Source organism: Rhinolophus sinicus, chromosome 10, assembly GCF_057876585.1.
Source record: "Rhinolophus sinicus isolate RSI-liver-muscle chromosome 10, RSI-T2T, whole genome shotgun sequence".
NCBI classification, from domain to species: domain Eukaryota; kingdom Metazoa; phylum Chordata; class Mammalia; order Chiroptera; family Rhinolophidae; genus Rhinolophus; species Rhinolophus sinicus.
Genome location: NC_142510.1, coordinates 5,606,188 through 5,631,597, shown reverse-complemented (window position 1 = coordinate 5,631,597; position 25,410 = coordinate 5,606,188). Strand labels below are relative to the sequence as shown.

General features: G+C 39.4%; 1 protein-coding gene across 1 annotated transcript; it reads left to right on the top strand.

The window, feature by feature from the left end:
- Positions 1 to 760: 760 nt before the first annotated feature.
- On the top strand, positions 761 to 25,178 carry RRN3 (RNA polymerase I transcription factor RRN3). The gene is made up of 18 exons (XM_019710386.3): positions 761 to 915; positions 1,970 to 2,075; positions 2,890 to 2,946; positions 6,793 to 6,882; positions 6,990 to 7,119; positions 7,534 to 7,593; positions 7,958 to 8,021; positions 8,768 to 8,837; positions 11,467 to 11,565; positions 12,972 to 13,061; positions 14,105 to 14,243; positions 15,478 to 15,608; positions 16,603 to 16,733; positions 17,677 to 17,861; positions 19,497 to 19,605; positions 21,222 to 21,374; positions 22,303 to 22,390; positions 23,290 to 25,178. The coding sequence occupies exons 1-18, from the start codon at positions 827 to 829 to the stop codon at positions 23,449 to 23,451; spliced, it is 1,953 nt and encodes a 650-aa protein (XP_019565945.3). The 5' UTR covers positions 761 to 826; the 3' UTR covers positions 23,452 to 25,178.
- The last annotated feature ends 232 nt before the right edge of the window (positions 25,179 to 25,410 follow it).

The following is a 25,410-nucleotide window of genomic DNA, read 5'->3' as shown; positions in this document are numbered from 1 at the left end:
CTTTTTGATAGTTCTGTACAGTTCCCGAAGGTTGAAACATTTTCCCCTCTTAGAAATTGAGGGGAGGGCCAGTCCCTCTTTCCCTCTGCCTCACCAGCACCCATGCCTTGCCACGTGCTGTTCCCTATGCCTGGAACACCCTTCCCTGCGTTGTTGGTCTGGCTCCTGTACCCTCATAATTTTAAGTTCAAGGGTTAACGCCTCTTGGAAACTGCCTCCTCTATTCTTTTATTTCTCATCCCAGCATCACCCCAGCTCGGAGGTTTTTTAGGTAAGTCCCTTGTCTAAGTCTGTTTCCGTGAGGATAAGATAATCTTGGGTGTTTGTGAAGATAGTGCAGTGGGTACAGAGCCCCAGATTCTGGGTCGAGCAGCCTAGTTCGAATCCCCAGTCCACCCCGTCTCTCTGAGGGTTTGGGTTAATCACAGAGCTTCAGTTTGTTCAGTTTGATTGAGGGATCCTTTGAATCCCAAAAGTTAATACTCGAGGAACTCAGCCACCGCTTAGCACCTCCCGGGTGTCCCGCCCTTTCTTTGGGATGCTCAGAATTGGACAGAGCCAGCCCGGGGGACCGCTCGTCTCCCAGGGCGGACTTGGGCCGCTCTAGGCCCCACAACCTCACTAAGCGGAGGCCGTCCTCCAAACAGAAGGGGCCTGACGTAGGGACGGGGGAAGAAAACGTTTGCGGCGCTCTAGCCTCCCAGTGCACTACCCTCGCCACACGTGGGCTTCCTGATTGGCTGCAGGCCGCTTCCGGGACAGAGGCGGTACTAGGACGAGAACGACTTCCGGTCGCGAGGTGAGGTTGTCGCACTTATCAGGCCCAATGGCGGCCCCAGTGCTTCACACGCGGTTGCCCGCAGATGCGGCCGCTCCGGCCTCTGCGGTCAAGACGTTGGGGTCATCGAGAGCTGGGTAAGACTCAGAGCCGCTTCTTCTGCGCGGCTGGGACGAAAGGCCAGGACCGGGGTTAGAGAAGCGGGTCTTAAAGAGCCTGGGACAGCGCTAATGGAGTGGGGTGGGAGCAGAGGGTAGAGGGTCGTCTCAGGTTCTGAAGAGTCAGCCCACGCCCCTTAAGTGGATACCAAAGGTGAGAGAGGGTCTGGAGAAGTGAATCTGTTCTCTGTCCCAGAGTCCCCTTCTGCTCCCCACTGGGGTCCTTCATGGCGTCCCAGGCCTGGGTTCTGCGTTCTGCGCCTTTACGCTTCCCTCCCGCTCCTTCGTCTAGATTTGGAAAGAATTCTCCGGCTATTTGGGTTATTTATCAGCCGAATGCTATCACTGATGGCAAATTGAATCTTAACTGTTTTTGTTTGAAATTTGCTTCGACACATTTTTTTTTTTTTTTTTTTGATCTTGTTCAACTTGTAAAGCCCCTAACCCCCATAAAACACTTTGGGGCTGAACTTTGAGTCATTAGTAGGATGGTTTTATTTTTTTCCCCCTAATGCTATGTTTAAAAGAAGCAAACTATGTAAAACACTTAGCATACTATGTTTCATAGTATTTATTAAGTGCCTACCTATTGTGTTAGACACTGGAGACAGTAATTTATCTAAAGACACAATGTTCTAAGTGAGGCAGGAAAGTTGGAGAGTTTAATCAAGAGGGTAGATATTTAATAACAGCATGATCTGTTCTAAGTTTCTGAAAGATCATTAGATCTCTGGAGTTCTAATAGGAGAGAGAGGCCTTACTAGAAGGAGCTCATGAGGTTTGGTGTGTTGTCCCTCTACCCCCCCACCCCCCACCCCCTGCCCACCCTCGCCAGCTTTATTGAGATAATTGATATATTGAGGTTTGGTTTTTGTTTGTCAGGATTGTTGGGGGATAAGAGTGGAAGCAGGGAGGCCAGTTAAGAGGCTTTAGAGTTGTCCCACTGAATGATAATAGTTCAAAAATGTTGACTATTATGATTTTTATCATCCTCCGTCATACATTTAATAGCTTAATAATCTTGGTTGTACAGGATTTCAGATATGCTTACATTAGAGAATGATTTCTTCAACTCTCCCCCAAGAAAAACTGTTCGGTTTGGTGGGACTGTAACAGAAGTCTTGCTGAAGTACAGAAAGGTAAGAGTAGATAATATGTGAGGTTTGGTGTTTTTCCCCCCAGCTTTATTGAGATGTAATTGACATACTGAGGTTCATTTTTGTCAGAATACAATTATAGGTCTTATACTAAAGATGAGTTGACATAATAAGATGAATTTTAGATACCCATCTTGAAATCAGATATTTAATAACAGCATGATGCTGTCAGCTCAAATTCAGAATAATAACCTCTTTGCTGAAGTCACACCTATTCAGCTGCTGCATTTACATGGTATCTTTAAAAAACTTCAGCAAATGCTAGAGTAAAAAACCATTAGATCACAGCATTTTATTTCTTAAGGAATTAGCTAAGTATTACTTTGGGACAATAAACCAGCTCGATTAATACGGATTTTTGGAGGGTTTTTTTGTGTGTTAACTTAGAAGTGATTCTTGTAAATCTCAGTAATGGAGGAAAAGTGCGAATGACTTACTGTATTTAAATTGAGCTATAATTGACGTGACTATTTTATGTCATATGCATTTATATTCATACATGTGAGTGGATAGTATCTTGAAGTACCGACAATCATTCAAATGTCAGTGCACAAGTATACTGAAATATAAATGGCTTTTTAATTGTCATTTTCTTCTTTCCAAGTCCCCTAACTCCATTAACATGGGTTTTTAAATTTTGTAGTCGATGAGTTTACAGTCCACAATTGATATGTGGAAGTTACAGTGTTCCTATTGTAATTTTATCAGATGTTAGGCATAGTTAAATGTCCTGCTGTTGATCTTTAACCGGAAACCAAAGCAAGTAAAACTTCATTTTTCCCCTCTTCTTGTTAAGGGTGAAACAAATGACTATGAGTTATTGAAGAACCAGTTGTTAGATCCAGACATAAAGGTAATTAATTTTGTGTTTGATCATTACCAAACTAACAGCTGTTAGTTTGCACTTTTGTTTGGTCCTATGCCATCCTTTAGAACTTGCTCTCTCCCTCTGATCCATTCTTACTTTAACCCAGTGGTTCTCAACCAGGGGCAGTTCTGACCCCTTTTATTTGGTGATAAACTGGAGACATTTTTGGTTGTCACAACAGGAGGAAGGGACGTGTGTTACTGGCATGTAATGAGTAGATGACAAGGGTGCTGTTGAAATAAAATTCTCCACAATAATGAATTATCAAGTCCAAAATGTCAGTAGCATCAAAGTTGAGAAAGCAGGCAACTCTCACATTTCTCCAATGCTAAAACAGTAAAACAGAAACAACAAAACATGACTTGCCTTTCAAGTCACTACTCTCATTGTTTCAGACTTTAATATACAGTATATACCTGTCTTGTAAAAACCACTCAGTACATTTTGTTTCCCTTTTCTTCCTTTATTGCCCAATTTTGGAAAGAATAGTTTATTCCCATACAGTGGTAATCAGATTGCCTGGGATAAAATCCCATCTCCACTGTTACCCAGTGTGTGAACTTGGCCAAGTTGTTTAACCTCTCTGCCTCTGTTTCCACTTTGTAAAACCAGAAAAACGGGAAGTTTTTTGAACGTAGAGGTTTTAAGAGAGTCCAGTGAGTTAATATATGAGAAGCACTTAAATAGCACCTCACTCAAAGCAAGGGCTTTTGCTAGTTGTTCCTGCTGACACGATCCAGACTTTGATTTCCCATTCATGGTTAAGTCCACTGCTGTAATTACTATGAGAAGATTACCGGTGATTTCTCCTGCTGATTTCAGTGGGCTTTTTTTTCAAGCCTCATACTAATTCTTTGTAGCATTAGTGTTTGCTACAAACTTCGCATTCTATTAGTATGTGCTACAAACTTAGCATTTTCTCTCTCTCCTGAACCTACTCCTTCGACAGCCTTCTTTATATGCTTAACTGATTTATTGCTTACCTGATTCTTGAGCTAGGAACCTTGGAGCCTTTCTGTCGTTTCTCATGAACATGTCACTGCCCTACTGAAAAACTTCATGCCTATTGAAGAATAAAGGACCAGCTTCTTTGCGTGGCCTATGATGTTTTTTCTGGGTTCAGTCTCACTAGATACTTTATTCCATGCATTTGCCACTTTTCATCTTGATGCCTGTGCACATGCCTTTTTTTCTGGTTGCAAAAAGTCCTATATCTGGCTACATGGCACCCTTCCCTTACTAGCGTTCTGACTGAAGACAAATTCTTGCACTTCTGTGCCTTAGTCATCCCATCTATCAAATGGGAACCAATGGTAGTACTTACCTCAAGCACTGGTTGTAAGGATTAAAGAGTTAATAAATGTTAAAATCTTAGAACAGTTCCTGGCACAAAGTAAGTACTATATTAGTGTTTACTACTACAGGACCTTGTCGACTGACTGTGGAGTTTTAAGTCAAACCATCATAAATCGGGGACTGTCCATGACTGTAACCTACAAAACTCCCAGTCTTTGAGATCCTGCTGAAACGTCATGTTCTCCAATGGAGCTTTCCCTGGTTCTCTCTTACTATGTAGCGCATGGTTGTTCACTTAGTCCATTCCCCACACTTCCAGCAAATCTTTCTAATTGCAAATGTGGTTTACAAGGACTTCAGTGATTTATCTGGCCCCATGTGGCCCCCTGTGCTCCCCAGATTTATCTGCTGGCTTGCTCACCATGCGCTCCAGCCATACAGAACTACTTTCGGTTTTTTAAAACATGCTTTTCCCTGTGTGAGGAATATAGCCCCTAGAGAATACTCATTCTGTTTAAAGACAGCAGAAGTTGGGCGGCCGGGTGGCTCAGTTGGTCAGAGCACAAGCTCTGAACAACAGGGCTGCCGGTTCAATTCCCACATGGGCCAGTGAGCTGTGCCCTCCGCAAACTAGATTGAAGGACAATGACTTGGAGCTGATGGGCCTTGGAGAAGCACACTGTTCCCCAATATTCCCCAATAAAAAATTTATTTAAAAAAATTGGGAAATAAAGTAGATAGCAGAAGCATCACTTCCTGCTGAAAGCGTTCCCTGATCCTTGCCTTCTTCCCCAGGTACAAAGGACCGTTTTCGTTGTGTTCTGCTGTAGTTTATATCAGCACTTACCATCTTCAGCATATTGACATGCTGATGTCACACCACTTGTGTCTGTGTTAGTTCAGAGGGTGTTGCAAGTAATTTGCTTCAGTATTAAAGCACCAAAGTCTGTCACTGGTTGCTTTAAAAAGATAGAGTACTTTAAATCTTACCCTTATAATTTTGTTGTACTTTTTTTTAAATGGAAAAGCAATAGGATAGAGCTAACTCGTTTTCATTTGCACATAACTTGGCTTGTCTTCTGTGCCTCAGGTGGTGGTGAGCCATTGTTAATGTTACCCTTCGTGGTTGTGGACATTTTGAAAGCACCACAGTGCAAATGAGTTGTGATTTACTTTATTTTACTGACAGCTTATTTGTGCTTTCATCAGAACACAGTCAGTTCCATCGAAGTTTGTCACATAGCGCACAGAAAGCACTCAGTGGTTGAATGGAGATGGGGAAAAGGTGGAGCAAGGCATTGTGGGTGAGTGGGCGGAGTATAGGCTTTGACCCAGACACAGGTTTGAACCTGGTTCTTTATTGCCTTGGTTGGACAAGTTGCTTATTAATGTCTCTTAGCCTCAGTTTACTCAGCTGTAAAATGGAATAATAGTAGTCCTTTTGTGTTATTAGAATTAGGAAAAGCTATATAAGCATTGAGCACCATACCTGGCACCTGGTGTGTTCTCACTAAGTGCTACTCCCTATAGTCTGTAACTGTAGGTATAACCCTATTAATAGTCTATCACTATAGGTACAAGACTGTTAATGGTGTGTTGCTATAGATGCAACACTATTGCTTTTGTTTATATCTGTTTCTTGTACTGAGTCTTAATCAGCATTAATCCTTTTCTTTCAGAAATGGGGCTTTGGGGTGGCTGGTTAGCTCAGTTGGTTAGAGCATGGTGCTGATAACACCAAGATTGCCAGTTCGATCCCCGCATGGGCCACTGTGAACTGTGCCCTCCTTAAAAAAAATTTTAAAAAATGGGGCTTTTAGTTTTTTCTTGTGTATGGTGTGTTTGTGTGTGTGAATACAAACAATATCTTTATTTTAAGGAACTGATACCAGTTATGTATTTCATTCATAGCTTGTTTTTTTTTTCACTTAGCAGTTTTTTCCATGTCACTAAAAGTTGTGAACAGTAATTTTATTGCCTGACAACTGTTTCATGGAGTAGTGGAACCATCATTTATACATAACACATCTTAAAACATTTAAACCCAATTACAGGTTGGGTTGAGAAAACTTTTATTTATTGATGACTAATTAATCAACTTAGATTGAATGTTATCAACATGCTTGCATACCAGCATGAATATAGAGGAGACAGGTAGTTATTGGTCCTTATGGTCTGTAATATTTGCATCTGCTATAATTTTGTAATTTAAAAAGTCCCACGTGTCAACATTTGAGATGTTTTCAAACACCCTCTTAGGGCAAACAATGAGAATGAAGTAGTAACATTTAATTCTTTTTCCTGTATGTAAGAGTCACTACATTACTTTTTTCTAAAACGGGAAAATTTAATATAACATCTTTTTCCAGGTTGATACAAACTAAGAAATTTTCATCCCAATTGTGGCTTAAGTCCAAGTTTGTGACATTGCCCCCTAATTTAATATTATTGATAGATGATTGATGCATGATAGATACCTTCTTTTATTTTCGAAGATTTGTGATTTTGAAAGTACTTTTCTTTGTTTAACTTCAGGATGACCAGATCATTAATTGGTTGTTAGAATTCCGTTCCTCCATCATGTACTTGACCAAAGACTTTGAGCAGCTCATCAGTATTCTATTGGTAAGTTCATTTATTTCACTGACTAGTGTGTAATTCAGTACCTTAAAAATAATATATACTGTATCAGTCAACTGTTTCTCTTTTCTTTCTCTTTCTTCTGCCTCTAGAGATTACAGTGGTTGAATAGAAGTCAGACAGTGGTGGAGGAATATTTGGCTTTTCTTGGTAATCTTGTGTCAGCACAGACTGTCTTCCTCAGACCATGTCTCAGCATGATTGCGTCTCATTTTGTTCCTCGTGAGTGGTTCCTCTTTGTTTGCTTTGATTATTTACTTTCTAAATATCTGTTGATTAAAATACTACCTTCCCAGTACACTGGAGATTGGGCCACATGGAAGATCCCAGGATGCATGTTGGCCTCAGTTCTGGTGTGTCTGTGTGTTCCCTATAATGACCTCTGTGGAAGTGTCTGGGTTTGTTTGTTGCTGTGATTTTTATGGGTTGCAATTGGGTTGAATGAGCTTCTGACGAAGTCTTAGAACTCAGAAATTTTTAGGTGTTTAAAAACTGTAAAGTTACTTGACACTTTTTTTACCAGATTATAAACTTAATCATTATACTAGTTTGGACAGTGGAAAAATCACTTTTTTGTGTAGCTGTTGATTGTTTAGGTCAATGAAAGAATAACATATTTTGTTTTTCTCTCAAAAGCCCGAGTGGTCACTAAGGAAGGTGACATAGATGTTTCAGATTCTGATGACGAAGATGATAGTAAGTATAAAGTTAATAAAGCAAGAAATGCCTGCTGTGTCTTAGAGCATGCATGCTGAATGAAAAAGTTTACTGGTAACTCCAGAATCTATTTTAATAGGTAGACTGCAACAAGCGGCAACCTTTGATGGAATTTTTTTGTTATGTTGACCACTAACCTGCAATTATTTGCCCTCATTGCATTACTTATATAATTAGTCCATTTAATCTTCATTTATAGTTGGCTATAGAGAAAAATCTTGAAATTATTATTTCACTGATAAATGATTCTGTTTTGGCTACCAGATGTTTTTAGCTTCAAGTACATAATTTTTCAGTTTTCAGTTTTATTATGATGCTCATACTCTCACCTTTCATCTTGTAGATCTTCCTGCAAATTTTGACACATGTCACAGGGCATTGCAAATAATAGCAAGATATGTCCCATCGTGAGTATACTTTTTTATGTATTTTAAATCATGGTGTCTAAGTCTCAAGAAAATTATCATCAATTAGTAGAAAATTACAAAATGCTCATAGCATCCAAACTTAAGTTGTCTGCTGCGTGTTGTATGCTGCGTATCCTGTTGATACAACATCACATTCTATAAAAAAATGACATTTCAATTCTCTATTCATTGTGTTTATCTTTCAAAATATGTATGCAAATTCTCCCCCAAGTTATGTATAGTGGTTCGAAATTTGCCTTTATCCTCAACAGATATGATATCCAAACGTTTTCAGTGAGAAACCTCTGTGTTTGTCATGCCATGTGATAAAAATTGCAGTTCTAAGAAAAGCTTGTAAGGTGTGGGTTTCTTTTGGAGGGGTGGACTTCAGGTTCCCTCTGTGAGTTTACTATTTGCTAACTTTTTAAAAAAAAAAGTCCAAATTGTAAGTTTTTCTCCTTTTTAAAATAATATATATGTGTGCTAGGAAATGTTGCTCTTTGTTACTTTTGTAGAAAAAGAATTCCTCTTTAATTTGCTGTTGATATCAAAGTTACTAGAAGCTTCTTTTCCCCTAAGTTACTACAGCTTTTCTCCATAGCTATGTATTTAAGTTCCAGTTGCTTGAGGTAGGCATTACTGTTTGCCTCTTGTATCCATATTTGCTCTTAGAATGGAAATGTTACTTTACAAGAAAGTGCAGTTAACATGGATTGGTTGATTTTTTTTTTTTTTTTTTAAACTAGGACACCGTGGTTTCTTATGCCAATACTGGTGGAAAAATTTCCATTCGTTAGAAAATCAGAGAGAACATTGGTAAGGAATCTTTTCATATGGAAAAGTTGTTTTGTGTGATTTAATTTTAGGGGATGTCAGGTCTAAGAAATTAACTCACATTCTTTCGTTAGCAAGTGACTAAGGGTCCCCAGTACCTCCTTCTTCTATTCCTCTGTGCAAGTCAAGGACAGAGTCCATTTCAGAAATATCTGAATTGCCTTAATGTCTATAGAGATCAAAATTACTAGAAGATAACAGTTCATGTATTAGCAATTGTAGACATGTCTTATTTGAATATAAAGGCAGAGCCTTCTATGATAAATTCTAAGTTTTACCTGTTCCTTTGCAAGTTTTAGATCATTTGTGTAGTTTTTAATAAATAATACTTGTTCCCTTCTAAGCATAGATTATTTTTTCCTGAATAAGGTATTACAGGTATTAAATAAGGAGCTGATAAAGTTGCTAATGTTTGTGATAGTCTGCTTCAAGTGGAATATTATAAACCCTGTATCTCTTACAAACATGCAAAAATCCTCAACAAAATACTAGAAAACTGAATCTAGCAGCATATAAAAAGAATTATGCACCTGGCCAAGTGAAGTTTATCCTAGGATTACAAGGTTGATTTAATACCCCCAACTCAATTAGTACGACATACCATGTCAATAGAATAAATGACAGAAATCCCATGATCATCTCAATAGATGCAGAAAAAACATTTGACACAAAAACACCAAAACTCTTTCGTGGCAAAACCAGAAGGGAACTTTTTCAATCTGGTAAAGGACATCTATGAAAACACAGCTAACATACTACTCAGTAGTGAAAGACTGAAAGCTTTCCCAAGATAAGGAAGAAAACGAGGATTTCTGCTTCTCTACTTTTGTTCGTTGTTACACTAGAGGTTCTGACCAGAGCCATTAGGCAAGAAAAGGAAAAGGGATACAGATTCGAAAGGAAGAAGTAAATCTATCTGTATTTGCAGGTGGTATAGTCTTGCATGTAGAAAAATTCTGAGGAATCCACAAAAACATTATTAGAGCTAGTAAATAAGTTAGCATGGTTATAGGATAAAAGACGAATATACAAAAACCAATTGTACAAGGCAGCTTAATGGGGAAAAGAAAAGTCTTTTCAACAAATGGTTCTGTGACAAGTAGATATCTTCACATAAGAATGAAGTAGGACCCCTCCTTATACCATATGCAAAAGTGAACTCAAAATGAATAAAATACTTAAATGTAAAAGCCAAAAAAGACTTAGAAGAAAACATAGGTGAAAATTTTTGTGACCCTGGATTAGGCAAAAATTTCTAGATATGACACATGAAGCACAAACAACCAGAGAAAAAATAGGTACATTTGACTTCATCAAAATTAAAACCTGTTGTGCTTCATAGGACATCTTAAGAAAGTTAAATGAGAACCCAAATAATGGGAGAATATTTACAAATCATATATTGGATAAAGGTTATATCTAGAATATATAAAGAACTCTTAATAATAATCAAAAGGCAAATAACCCAATTTTAAAATGGGCAAAGCATCTGAATAGGTATTTCTCCAAAGTAGACGCACAAATGACCAATGAGCATATGAAAAGCTCAACATCATTAGCCATAGGGAAATGCAAGTCAAAATCACAGTGAGATACCTCGTGGCACCTACTAGGATGGCTGTCCTCAGAACGACAGTAACAAGTGGTGGTGAGGAGGTGGAGAAATCAGAACCCTCATCCGATGCTGATAGGAATGTAAAATGGGAATTGGCTCAGCTGCTTTGGAAAAATAGACTGACAGTTCCTTAAAACGGTTAAACATAAAATTGGCATATGACCCAACATTTCCACTGCTGGGTATATACCCAGGAGAAATGAAAACATGTTCACACAAGGTTTACATGAATGTTCAAAGGGGCATTATTCATAACAGTGAAAATATGGAAACTACCAAATGTTTATCAGCTGATAAACAATGTGGTATGTCTATACAATGGAATGTTATTTGGCAATTAAAAGGAATGGTTTACTTGCTATAATATTAATTAATCTTGAGAACATGCTCAAACCACATATTTTAAGATCCCACTTACATGAAATGTCTAGAAGGCAAATTCATAGAGATAGACAGACTAGTGATTACTTAGGGCTCTGGGGAGGCTCTTTACCCAAAGATGAAGTATTTCTTTTTAGGATGATGAAAATGTTCTAAAATTGATTGTGATAGTAGTTGCACAACTGAATATACTGAAAACCAATGACTTGTATACTTTAGATGGGTGAAATGTATATAAATTATATCTCAACAATCTTGTTTTTAAAGACACTATAGAAGTATATAAACTATAAATTTAATTTATTGAGGTATTAGATTGATTATACCCTACTGCAATTTCCCCCTCGACGTTGACATAGCAGCAGTCTACCCCCTGTATACAGGGGGAAACTATTAGGTTGGTGCAAAAGTAATCGCAGTTTAAAAGGTTAAAAATACTGCAAAAAACGAAATTACTTTTGCACCAACCTAATATATAAACAGCATGGTTTCTGTGTTACTAGATAGTATGTTTTTTATGTTTGAATAACTTGGACTAAAGGTTGTGTAATTGATGCTTTGCTTACATAACTATGAAATATTCTCTGTTGAAATGTTTATCTTTTTATATTTTAGGAATGTTACGTTCATAACTTACTAAGGATTAGTGTGTATTTCCCAACCTTGAGGCATGAAATTCTGGAGCTTGTTATTGAAAAGCTACTCAAGTTGGATGTAAGTATTTAATAATCAGTTTTTCTGAATTTGTTATAATCATAGTTTGTAAAACGATAGTAGCAACAATGGAAAAGAGTTCCACTTGTGATTCATTTCTTTATACGTTTCTTGAAATTCATCGATGTGCTGGGAGTTATAAACAAACCGTCCTGTCTCTCCTGGTTGGGGAACAAGGCATCACTTAGTCACACCAATGTCAAATGTGGTAAATGCGATGAATGAAACACATGCATTATTGTGAGCTAAAAAACCTCATGTAGTTGGAAGGAGTCAGATGGTATCCTAAAGAAGTCATGTTGACGTTCTTTATACCTTTTTATAAGGGGCCTGCAGTAAGGTTCAGTGGGAATGAAGAAAGTGGTGGATTCTAGTGAATTGTGGAGGGAAGGTGAACCAGTCCTCGAGACTGAGTTGGAAGTGGAGAAGTAGGGGTTAAGAAAAGGAATCCTTCAAAGGTAGCTAGCTCCCTGGGGAATAGAATCTTGGGGTTGCCATTAACAGTAGTGAGAAAAGGCAGGAGGAAGATGGAAGACGATGAGTTCCATTTTGGATGGATGGAGGTGCAGGTGGGGAAGCTAGATGGCGAATATTCACAAGCAGGTATAGCTGCAGGTAGAGGACTGAGTACAAACCTGTGCGGTGATGCGATTTAGGACAGAAGAGGAAGTGTGATCGGAAGTGGGAGGAAAACCGAGAGTGTGGATACGCAGGGAGGGTCTGGAAGAAGGAAGGGTTTGGTCAGCGGCAGGAGATACTGCTGACATTTTTAAGGAGAAAGAAAACAAAAGTCGTTGGATTTGGTGGTCTTAGAGGTAGTCTGTTGCCTTGTCAATGTGGAGGGGGACACTGCATTTCAGGAGGGAGTGTGGATGGTTAGGAAGTGGGGCTGTTAGAGACCGTGGTGAGGGTTTGTGGTGAAAAGGGGATGAGACGGGTGAGAGGCATATCAGGGTTGGAGAGCCGAGGTTTGTGGACTGGAGATGAGTGGATGGAGGAGAGCATTGATGAGGGAGAAGAGGCTGTAATGAGGCAAGTCCAGGAAGAGTTGGAGATATGTTTGTATAGCACGTGTGAGTGTCTGTGCAGAGTAAGAGTTAGAATCTGAGTGTTGAGTTTGTGGAAGCTGTCCGATTTACACTAACACACCACGGTTCATATGATTTTATAGAAATAAGTATCTAGTAAAAGGAGCTTGATTTATATGTACTCTTGTAAATCCCTTCATGAACCAGAGCAATTTATAGGTTTGTACCTTAATTGTGTAACGAGTTATAGTGCTATATACGGTGCTCAGCTGGGCACCTTTAAAGTATGTGTGTCAGGTGAATTTCTAGTCCCCCAAAAATGTCGTTGTACTTGAAGTGTTTTTATTCTTTTCTCTTTTTTCCCGTGTTATAATGTAGGTGAGTGCATCCCGGCAGGATATTGAAGATGCTGAAGAAATAGCTCAAACCAGTAGTGGAACAGATGCCACAGAAGGATTGTTTAACATGGTGGGTGTTTATTAGTGAAAACAGGGGGACACAGTTCATAATTCCAGAGGGTGGGAAGACACAGCTAATGGCGTCTCATCTTCAAGGCTTTACAGTAGTTCAGCAAACTTGAAAATGATTTCTTAAATGAAGTTGTTCGCTGCCATGTTGCTTTCGGCAACGTGTTGGTTTATTTCCAAGGCTTTGAATTTGGCTTTGGTCAAGTATGCTGCACCATTCTTTTTGTTCTTTGTTTGTTTGTGTAAACTGCATATTGTTTGTGAGGGAGTGATAGATAGAAAGGCATTCCAGTATACTTGCTGTATTTCACAAGTAGTGTACCTAACAGTACTTCTCTACCTGGGGCAATGGCTTAAGTTGGGTTCACTGGAGGTGAGCTTGAGACAGGATTCAGGTGCCCTGGGGACAAGGGTATGAGCAAGTAGGAAAGGGCAGGGGCAGGACCTAAGCCAGAGTTTGTTCTCAGTTGGAAAGTAGCTACAGCCTGATCCCACCAGGAGCTCTGGAACATGATTGCATCACAGAGTGGGGCCCAGCTTCAGACCAAGGATGGCCTCTCGTGACCCCATGTCCGTCAGTCATTAGTTCTGAGGGGGAGGGGCTAGAAGGAGTGCAAGCAGGTCTGGCTCCCTGTCTGCTGAGGAGAGTTCCCTGGAGACGGGGTCAGCTGTGAGCTGTTGGCACCCAACACTCATAGCAGCTGGGGGATGGGTGCCCTGTCCTAGGAAAGGAGACCTGGCACCAACAGTGCCCACCACAGTGTGTGCCAGGACCTGGGGAATCGGTGCTGTTTTCATGGCCATGCTCTGTGTGGGTGGGTCTTCTAGATGAGAACCAAAGGCTGGGACTCTGAACCCGAGCTTTCATTTTGAACTCCACAAGTGGTTCTGATTTCATACCTCTAGTTGAGAGCCCCTGCCTGGAATGGTGTATATGTACTTCCTTTGTTTTACCTTTTAAAGGAAATAATCTCCTCTGACTGTTTTCCCAGTAGACTACTTTTGCTGAATTTTTAATGTCAGATTTTTACGTTATCTTTAAAGGATGAAGACGAAGAAACTGAACACGAAACAAAGGCTGATCCCCAAAGGCTCGATCGGATGGTACATCCCGTCGCTGAGCGCCTGGACATCCTGCTGTCTTTACTTTTGTCCTACATTAAAGATGTCTGCTCTGTAGATGGTAACAACCTACAATTGTCCCAATAACTGCTGTGTGTTGAACACCTACTATGCTCTACCTGGCTCTGTGCTGGGTGTTTTTCATTCATTCTGTAGTGCTGACAGAAATCCTGTAAAAATCACTGCTTTGAAAATGAGGAAAAGAAGGCATAGAGAGATTACGTTACTTGAAAATGGTGGCAGTGGGATTCAGGCTCAGTTATATTTGTCTTCAGAGCCCCTACTCTTTTCACTGACTACTGTATTAAAACATTATGTATGGAGTTTGGCCAGTTTTTGGTGGCGATCGTATTGCACTCCAGTCAAGATGTTCGCGAATGGTGCTGCAGACAATGATAGATGGTGTTTGGTGTTATGTATGGAGTTTTGAGGGTCTTAATACTGTGGTTGTGGCTGGTACGAAAGTGAACGAATTGATAGTGCTTCTTGCTCTCATGCAGCTTTTCATCTAGACGCTTTGCCATGAAGAAGCAGAAGTTTTTCCAGTCACGTTGCTTAAATTTAAGAATGAAACTTGGCCCCTCAGAATAAGGCTTGAATCTTTGACTATGTAACAATTTTTTGGCTGTTAGAAAAAGACTACATGTTGACTAGAGAAAATTTGGAAACTATAGGAGAAGATTAAAAATGTCACTTTAAATGGCCACATTCCTGCTATTCAGAGAACCATTATTAGCATTTTGATAGGTTTTTTTTCTTTTCTGTTAGCATGTGTATATGAGTACTTTTTGGGGGGTTAGGGGATCACACCATATGTAATGTTTCAAAATCCGCCCTCTCACTTATTGTGAACATTTTCTCATACCATTTAACTGGTCTAAAGTAGTTGCTATTGATCATATGTATTGAACTGGTCTCTTATTTTGTTTTCCCCTACTGTCATCATTATCAGTAGCTGTGTAGTGAACATCTTTGTACATAGAGCTTCAGTATTCGCTTTGGTAAATCCCTAGCAGTAGAATTACTGGATCAAAGGACTTCTGCCTCATGAACTGTAAGATTGCCCTTTCGAAGGGCTCACATTTATGGCATCATAGCAGTGTGTGTGAGGTGAGGGATTATACTTAAAAGGAAAATCTGTGCAGGATAGAAATGGCATTTTGTTTTAATCATAGGTTAATGGATGATGTTGTATTTCTTACTGGTGTTGTTTTCTTTTTTAAATTTGGTAAATGAAACTGGTAGCTTGAAAATAATGTATTTATAAAACTGAAATGCCATATTTTCTCAACCAGGTAAGATTGACATCAACAAAACGAAGGATTTGTATCGTGATCTCATAACCATCTTTGACAAGCTCCTGCTGCCCACCCATGCCTCCTGCCATGTACAGTTTTTCATGTTTTACCTCTGCAGCTTTAAATTGGTGAGTATGGCATTAATGACGTTCTCTTAGCTCATTTTATTCTCGCCCACAATTTTCCCCTAAAAACCGGTGGAAAGGATAGAGGGCATTGCTGCTGCCTGCCAGCTCAGCCAAGGGCTCTGAAATTGTCATCCTGCGTGTGGCCCTCTAGGTGGTACCCTCCCCTTTCATTCATGCCTTTCTCTATTAAAATCTCATGTGGGATCTTTAACTGTTTACTTCCTTTATTCTCTCTCAGTTGCTCCTAGCTAGCCCAAGCCAACTTTTCAATCCGGAATTTTTAAACTTTAGGCTTTGGCTTTATATTTTGGGGGCAAAAAAAAAGAACTACCAGAGATTCTTCTTTGCAACTATTTTGTTGCTTCGAGGAACGGTCAGGGGTAAGAAGGTTCAACTCAATCTGCGTCAAAGTATGTGTTAATAGCTTTTGAAAAAGAGCTATTTGGCAGAAGATGGAGGTCTATCCTTGTTAAAAAGTTTACTCAGCCTGTTTTTTTTCTATAATAGCATAAATAGGCAAGCACCGACCGTACTTTACTGTACTTTAATCCATATTTCTGTTTCTGGTGAAGTTCAGTGTGTGCATTCAAACATTGGAAGGCTACTTTGCACTCGGGGGTCCTACCGGAGGGGTTTCCATGAGTGTTTTATCACTGGTTTCAGTTGTGGCTAAAGGTCAAGATCACTTGTAGAGCTTTTAAAATAGGCAGATTGCAAATCCCTGTCACAAACCTACTGAATCTATAGGGTTGGTTTCAATGCTCAGCTAGTTTGGGGAATCTTGGATTATTTAACGCTGAGGGATGCCTTTTGTGTTTAATAGTATTTTCTCAGGGTGTTTTAAAAATAAGAACCACAACAACTGTATTTATTAACTCGCAATATAACCGAAATACTAGGACTTTCCCACATTGGTGAGTTAAAATCTTAGGGTTCTGATAGCTAGAATATCTTAAGCATTAAAGAAGAGCAGTCCAATACCTTCTCATTATAGGGATTCGCAGAAGCATTTTTGGAACATCTCTGGAAAAAATTGCAGGACCCGAATAATCCTGCTGTCATTCGGCAAGCTGCTGGAAATTACATTGGAAGCCTTTTAGCAAGAGCTAAATTTATTCCTCTTATGTAAGTAACCTAATTTTCCAAGTGCTTTTTCATATCATGCTTTAAAAAGATTATAACGTCTTAAGTCAAGAATTATCTGCTTTATTTTTTTGGTCTGTCTTTAAAGTAAAAGAAACCTGTTCCCCCACTCTCTGCAAGATGTTTATATTTCCAAGAGGCAATTTCAGAATAAAATGTCTCTTTTTTTAGATATACACCTTGTACGTAAATCTTTTGTCAATCTGTTCTGTATGGTTGCACTTGAACATGAAGATCCATTTGTCTCCATGGGTAGTGTGCAGTGTTGTGTACTGTTTTAATTCTTTTTATAGGTTTGTCATTTTTCATTTGCATTCTGAATCGTATGTGTTAAAGCTGAAGGAAAAATGCTTTTAAAGGTAATAGAAAGATCTATGTAGTAGGTCAGCTCTGGGCTTTTTTATTCCAGTGATCCAATAAGATATCTTTGGGCATGGAGGCTGTTATAAACCCTTCCCCGACAGCTAAAAGTCATCTGGCCATTCTGTCCTAAATTGTTGACATGGGACTTAATCAGAATCCCATAGACAAAAAAAAAAAAAAAAAAGAATCCCATAGAGAATGCTGAAGTCAGCCAGACTGTCTTACTCTTGTAAGATGTTGGTAAATGCGCCCCATTCTTTGGCTGTATCGCCCATAAGACGGCTGGAAGGAGATACCGCCCTCCATCCTTTGGTACCTGAGGCAGTCTTCAGGCCTGCCTGTTGTTCCTATGAGGTTTGTGTGCTCTGCCTTGTAACTAGAAGGCTGTCTGCCCTCCCACCCATCCTCTCCTTCCTTTGCTTCTCCTCTACGCCCGTGGATAATATATAAAGAAGCCTATGGACTGACCTCTCTAAGTTTGTAATGCGAGGCAATGGTGTGTGACGTCCCTGCTGTTTCTTACGAAGCCAGTGGAGTTGACTTGGATTCTTTTTCCCTCTAGTACTGTAAAGTCATGCCTAGATCTTTTGGTTAACTGGCTGCACATATACCTGAATAACCAGGATTCGGGAACAAAGGCATTTTGTGATGTTGCTCTCCACGGACCGTTTTACTCAGCCTGCCAAGCTGTGTTCTACACTTTTGTTTTTAGACACAAGCAGCTTTTAAGTGGAAACCTGAAGGAAGGTCAGTGATGTGGGGCTGCTGGCTGTGAACTGGGTTTTTCTTGTGTACTAGTCAGCGTTTCGAATGAGATTCCTTTTTTGAGAATTTGGTGAAAACTATGGGGTCAGAAACCACACATGCAGTCAAACTGTTATAAATTATTTCAAGCAGCCCATACGCCTTTTCTTAATAGCTAATGGAGTTGAAGTTGAGAACCCCACTTAGAGGGTGGTGGCTAGAGTACGTGTCAGATGTGAGGACGCTCTTCAGAGGCGAGGCCGAGGTCTTGCCCGGTGCCAGCGCTGTGCTCCCTCCTTGTCCCCGTGACAGCGCCTTGGGGCAGGTGTCATCCCCCTTCACAGGGGTGACCAAAGCCCAGGGAAGTAATTTATTGGGAGGATTCGAAATTGATCCCCGGGGAGGGTGGCTGTAGAGCTGTGGTCATAATGATTATGTGCCTTTGTACATAAGCAAAAGACTTAATTTGCTGGCTTTCGGTTTTGCTAATTTCTAAGGGTTGTTGATCATTTAAATCTACCCGATGAAGCCTGTTTTTTGGGTTAGTGTATTTTAGTTGTAGATAGTCCCCAAGAGTGATGTTCAGGTAAGTCAATTGAAATTGTTTTGTTTACTATATATCATGAATAATCCAAATGGTTTAGTAGGCTGTTTTCTCTAGACCAGTTTCTCAACCTCCGCCCCACTGACATTTGGACTGGGTCATCCTTTATTTGGGGGGCTGCCTTTGCATTCTAGGATGGTTAGCACCCCTCCCCCTCTACCCACTACCAGCACCCCTTCTCACCCTCTGTTGTGACAACTAAAACTGTCTCCAGACGCTGCCAGGTGTCCTCCTGGGGCACAGTTGCCTAGAGTTGAGAACCACAGCTCCAAACTGAAATGTGTGTGTGTTGCATTATATATATTATATCATGTGAACGATATGGTAGATATGGGGATTAAAATTAGTTCTATGAACTATTAGTGGGACAAATCTTTATCAAAAAGCAAGTAAAATCTCTGCCTTTCTTTGTAGAAATAAATGGTAAGTGTCTGGTTGAAGACTACATTTCTTATAAGCCATGACCTTATCCTATTTTTAGTCATTTTTACCAAACTACAAATCAAAGAATCTCTTACAATACACTTAAAGCACAGGTTGGTTTGCTTGCTTCTTACAATAAGTGTGGTGTCTGTCTTTTACTAAATAGGAGAGAATTATATCTATTAGTTCCAAAACAGTGGAATCTGTCTGATTTTTTCCTGCTACATCTATAGTTTCCTTGTAAAAAAAAATACAACTAATGCACATTTAAAACATGCTCAACTTTACTAATAATTTAAGAGATGTATGTCTTGCTGTTTTTTTGTTGCTTGTCAGATTGGGATACACACACACACATACGCACACACACACGCACACATGCTGTATGGAATTCAGGATGGAGAAGTTTCCACACTGTACAGTCATTACCTCCAGGCAGCGGAGGCTCACTTTGTTGCCTCACCATCTTAGTTCATGATTGTTTGCTGAAGTCAAATCACATGGTCTTTTAAAGTCTGTTTGTTTGTTTTTTAAATGGGTGAAATAATCTGTGGTGCTTAAGGACTGTGAACTTTGTACCTTTTAAAAAGTCTTTTCTTTTTTAATCATAGGTTTGATGTACCTTCAAAGTCTAAATTTTGAACGTATAGTGATGAGTCAACTAAATCCTCTGAAGATTTGCCTGCCCTCGGTAGTTAACTTTTTTGCCGCAATTACAAGGTGACTTATTTGTACTTTATTGGTGAAAGTTATTTAAAAGTAAATTTATGTTAGTATTGGTATTGTAAAATTTTGTTAAATTTCTGTGAAATTATTTGATAAAATGTGTTAATAACAAACATTTAAAAATTAATAACCCAATACTGCAGGAAACATTGAAAGGCAGCTATTGTTTTTATACTTCGGTGGCATTGGAAATTGGTGCTAATTTTTATCCAGAGAGGGATAATTCAACAGAAGCCTAGGCACTTTGAAATAAGTAAGGCAACTGGTAAGTTAAGGGGTACAAACCAGAGCGGTTATTAGAGTGACTCCTATGATAGTAGTAAAAATAGATTGGACATGAGATAACTCTCCAACAATATGAGTCGGTTTAGTGAGGGACGGTATTATCTCAGGCCTTGTAGCTACAGATAATGCATAGTTTTCCTGTGTGCCTGGCACAGTTCTAAGTACTTTACATGCAACTCACTGAAATTTCACACAATCTTATGACTGTATTATTAACCCCTCTTTATAAATAGGAAGCTGGAGGCACAGAGATATTAAATGACTTCTGTGAAGTCATAGCTAGACGGGGCAGAGCTAAGACTTGAATGCAGGCAGTCTGGCTCTTTCGTAAGCATTCCCAGAATTATTCTGCCTCATGTAGAAAGTGAATTGAAGACCTTGGGCATTTAGTCAAGCTATTCAGGGCAGGATCATAGTTTAAAATCTTCAACGGATAAGAGTCTGTACTATTCTTAGATAAAAATAATTCTTTCATCCCTGAGTCTCCTTTAGAAAGCTTGCTGCCCTCGTTCAGCAGCCTTATTTTTCCTTTACTGGGCATCTAGCTCAAGGTATTCTCTCTCTCTCTCTCTCTCTTTCTCCTGAGATTTCAAAACCGATCAAGAATTAAAAGGAGTAAGTAAACCAAGCAACAGTAGTGTTCAGTGGGTGAAAGGTTTCAGCATTGTGAGCAGCCAGGAAGCAGCCGGGAGAAGGATGGGTGAAGCGAAGCAGAGGCCGCTGCCCCCTAGAATATTCTTGGGGTGGGAGTAGGGGCTGCAGTTGATGAGCTGACTGGGCAGAGAGGCTCTAGATTTGGGATTGGGGTTATCAACGGAGGTTAGGAGTGAGAAGTGGGGTTAGGAGCAAGAGATTGAAATAAAGGTCTGTCAAGGAATTGACGTATCGTTCTGTAGCTGCCGCTTTTACATACTTAATGGTTCTGAGATCCATATCGACTCATACAGCTATATTTGGATTGTAATTTAATTCTTCTACAAATAGCATAAATAAGTAAATACAGCTATGTGCTTTTGCAAACTAAAACTTTTACCTTGAACATGTAAATTTTAGTGAGTCATGCATATTAATAATCTAAGCCCAGTCTCCTTTTCTGGTAGCCACGTTTTCTTTCTCCTTAGTAGACTTGTAAATAGTAGGCCCAGAGAACTATACTCTAAAATCTGAAAGCATTACCTTTTGCTTTATGTTATTTTTTTTCTTGCGCTTGTTACGTTCAGCCGTACTGTGTGGTCAGTGTAGCTGTCACACATGAACATGCATGTCCGTGCGGAGTCATTTGGCATGCTAACGCCTCCGTCTGTGTTGGTTCTGTTGTTCCACAGTAAATACCAGCTGGTCTTCTGTTACACCATCATTGAGAGGAACAATCGCCAGATGCTACCAGTTATTAGGAATACAGCTGGAGGGGACTCGGTGCAAACCTGCACAAATCCACTCGACACCTTCTTCCCCTTCGATCCTTGTGTGCTGAAGAGGTAGGTACTTGCAGACAGTCAACCTTTCAGTGGTGAATTTGAATGCAGCATGTTTGCTTTCCCCAAGATTGTCATTTAGGGTTTCTTTGTCATAAGTGGCCATTCCCAGCTGTGTATTAGTGTCACGGTCTCCTTGTACGTGTTTCACAGGCTCAAAATAGAGAATGCCTGTGAGAGGCTCTGCAGTGTCAGAGCACACTGGGGTTTGCAGGTCTTTACCCCACTAGGTGGATCCTGGATTGACACCAAGAATTGTTTGTTTATTTTTTGCTTTGCTTTAAACCTATTGATTTAAACATATAACAGGGTGGAGATAAAGGTGCCTGAATGGGAAGGACGCTCTCTTTTTTTCTTTCTTCCCAGTGACTTCTTCCTTCCTCTAGGGACCACATCCCATACTGTCGCACAGGATAAACGAAAGCCAAAAGATTTATCTCGATGGGTAATTCTGAAAAACCACCAAGCCAGTCTTAACTTTACATTTGTATAACAAAGCAGAATTTTTGCTTTATTAGTTTCTAACTAACAACACAACAATTTGGGATTATCTCCCCCGTCTTGGTTGACTAAAACCAGATTGGTCTTTTTTCCAGACTTATTTTTAGAAAATTGCTGTAGGAATATATGACTAAAAGAAGTTCCAGAATAATATAGTTTTGTTTTCATTGGACATCTCATAACTTGTTATCAGTTGATGCAAGGTGGAGAAACAGTAGGGGTGATACCCCATCTGTAGGAGTATATGAACTCTTACAGACGAGCCACATTAATTACAGTACTTACGTATAGTATATTTTGACACCACTATTATTTGAGCCACAGTTTTTCACTTCCTTTTGGGTAATAGGCCTTGTGAGAAAAGAGCTAAATATGTCTGACCTTCGCTGTCGTATTTAACTTGATTTTGAAATGTAATCTTTGTTGACAGGTCAAAGAAATTCATTGACCCTATTTATCAGATATGGGAAGACATGAGTGCAGAAGAACTTCAGGAGTTTAAGAAACCTGTTAAAAAGGTAAATTTGTGGTTCAACACATTGTCTGAGAATGTCCTATGTGATTACGGATCACAGTCAAATAGTAAATAGCAATGTTACACTGAAAAAATACGACATTTTATTCTTTCTGCCTTTACAAAATTCCAAGCTCAGGTTCTGTTCTTATGAAAAGAGTTTGTGGGTTTTTTTTGATGCATTGTTTAAACCAGACACTTCACATGCTGGCTTTGGGACATGAAGGTTAATTAAAAATCAGATCACCAAATTTAGATCTTTACCACTTGATCATTACCACCAGGTAACAATCTCAAATTGACTTATGTTGACATTGTAAGTAACATTAAAATTTCGTAGAGGTTAACATTGATTTTGTAGATCTTGAACAGGTGGTAAAGATGCGAGCCTGCAGCATGTCCTCCAGTGTGCTTCAGGTGCAGGTAAGGCAGTGACTGCCGAAGAAGAAAATTAGAATCCAATAATAACTTCATTTCTTTGTGACATTTTTACTTCCAGATTGAAAGTCAGCTTTAATGTGCCCATTTCCCTTTTCATAAGTAAGCATTGGAAAGCTCATTTTATTCTTTTTCTCTGTATTATGTATTTGAGGGGTGTCATTCATTCATTCATTCATTCACTTTGTGTTGGGTTATAATAGTGAGCGAGAAAGACATGTCGTGTCAGCTGCCCTTATTGAGCTTAAAATCTATTTAAAAAATCAGACTTTAAACAAATAGTGACAGTGTGTGATGAACAGTTATGTAGGTTGTTTTTTAAAGAATTGCGCATCAGAGGAAGCTTTTGAAATCACAGTATTTTCCTCACCTTTCCAGAAGTAACACATTTCTGAGGAAAGGAATTCTTAGAAGCTTTTAACACCACCACTGTGATCCTATTGATAATCTCTGTCCTTTTGACAGGAGGTGCTAGAAGATGAAGATGATGACTTTCTGAAAGGCGAAGTTGGAATTACACCAAGCTCCTTTGACACACATTTCCGAAGTCCTTCAAGTAGTGTGGGCTCCCCACCCGTGTTATTCTTGCCAGACCAGTCCCCTCTGATTGCGAGGATTTGTGATTGAGACCATCCTCCTGCCCATCGTCCCTTCAGTACCTGGGCCCATAGTATCTGAGTGTCACATCACTCTAGAGCGCGTACCCACCTCCACAGCTTCCTTTCAATTTAGACTCACTCTAGTGTGTGAACAGATGGGGTTTTTTTTTCTTTTTGCTCCTGTACAGACAAAAGGAAAAGACTGAGTATCATGTGCAATATTTTACAATGGAGTTGATGATAAATGTTGAAGGCTTGGCTTATTTGTTTAATGTATACTTTATTGTGTGTTACAGCTTTTTGACATAATTATTGTGAAATTTCTGAGATCAGCAATTGCCTATTTTAACAGATTGCATTTTTAACACAGGTTTTGGTCAGAGCCATGGTCACAGGACTTTGCTGATCTGATTTCTTTTCTGTGAAAATCATCCAAGACACTATTTAAAGTCTGTGTAGCATGAGTGTATTTCAGATACATTGTTTACCTTTTGCTGGAACTGTATTTGTGTTGGGATTTCAGTGGGGTGCCAAGAAGACAGGGAAGTGAAGTGGGGAGATGGCCGGAGCTGGTCCCAGCCGCTGAAAATTGGAGCTGCTACTGAGGAATCTCCAGGGACATCAAAGACCAACAAAAGCCTGGAGGGAAGAGAGAGGATTTAGGGAAACAGTCAGACAGAACTCATACACTTGTGAGTATACAAATGGATGTAAAAGAGTTCCAGGTAAATGTAATTCACATTGACTGACAGTGGGGCTGGAGTTTTATTAAACACAGCCCAGAATATTTCACCGAGTCTCCCAAGAGTGCTGTGAGAACTGGAACTACTCGTTTATAATGGAATGTTACATTGATTTGTTGTTTGTTTGGCTACAATCAGTTGACCAGTTCTCAGTTTGTGAATTTCTTGTGGAGGGCAGGGATGGATTTTAGCTTTTGTGTTGGAATGGTTTTGCTAGCACCAACAAGCCACTTACAGCTACAGTGTCTGTCTACTGGCTGTTCATATCATGGATTCAGCTCAGTGAAAGCCTCCTCTGGCCAGGTCCTTTTTGTATTTTTATAACTAAACACCGAGAGAGAGGAGTCTAAACTGCCTTGGTTTATAACCAATTTGTGCAAACACCGCTCAAGTTATTTTGAAGCTCATGCATATTTTAGCTTCATTCCTTATTTGTGCACCTTTTTGTTACTTATGAAAATGGACATCTTTAAACATATTTATTTTTCTGCCACTTTTCCTATTTTTTTTTATTTAAAGGCAAGTAATATTTTCTGGATCACAAATATTTTGTAATGAAATGCTTTCACTTCTTAGGGCTTTGTATGCTCTTGTATAATTATATTGACGGCAATGCAGAGTTTGGATTTCAGTCTGTAAATACGTTTTTGGAAAATAGAAATTTTTATTGCTTTACAGAGTTTTGGATACTGGTAATTTTCTTTTGGTGACTTGGTGGAAAGTCATTTGAGAACCTTTAGGGTCTCTTTTTTTTTAACTGCTGACAAAAAGGTGGGATTTTTATATACTGGATAAAATGAGTACATGAAATTTGTCCGTAGAAGTTAATATTAAAGTGGGCCTTTGTGGGTTGGGAAGTAGCTTTAAGGTAGAGGGATATATTTATAAATAAGTATTTAATTTCAAAGGAGCTTGAGAAAAAAATCCATTGTGAAAATAAAATAATGACATGGAACTCTTGTTCTTAGGCCAATAAAGAGAGGTACCCCAATAAAGAGGTTTCTCATGCAAACGTTCTTTTGATATTTCTTTTTTACCGATCTGCATTAAAGCACCGTTTTGCAGTGGAAGACTGTGACTGAGACTTCACTATTAAAGAGGCAGAAGTATTGCCAGTGTGATTGCAAGTGCTCAAAACTAAATTGCATGTTGGTAATGAGAATGGCTCCCGGGTGCATCTGAAGTGTCGGTCGCTCTCCTTGATCACACCCAGGCTAAAGTGACTGAGGCTTGGACTGGTCCTA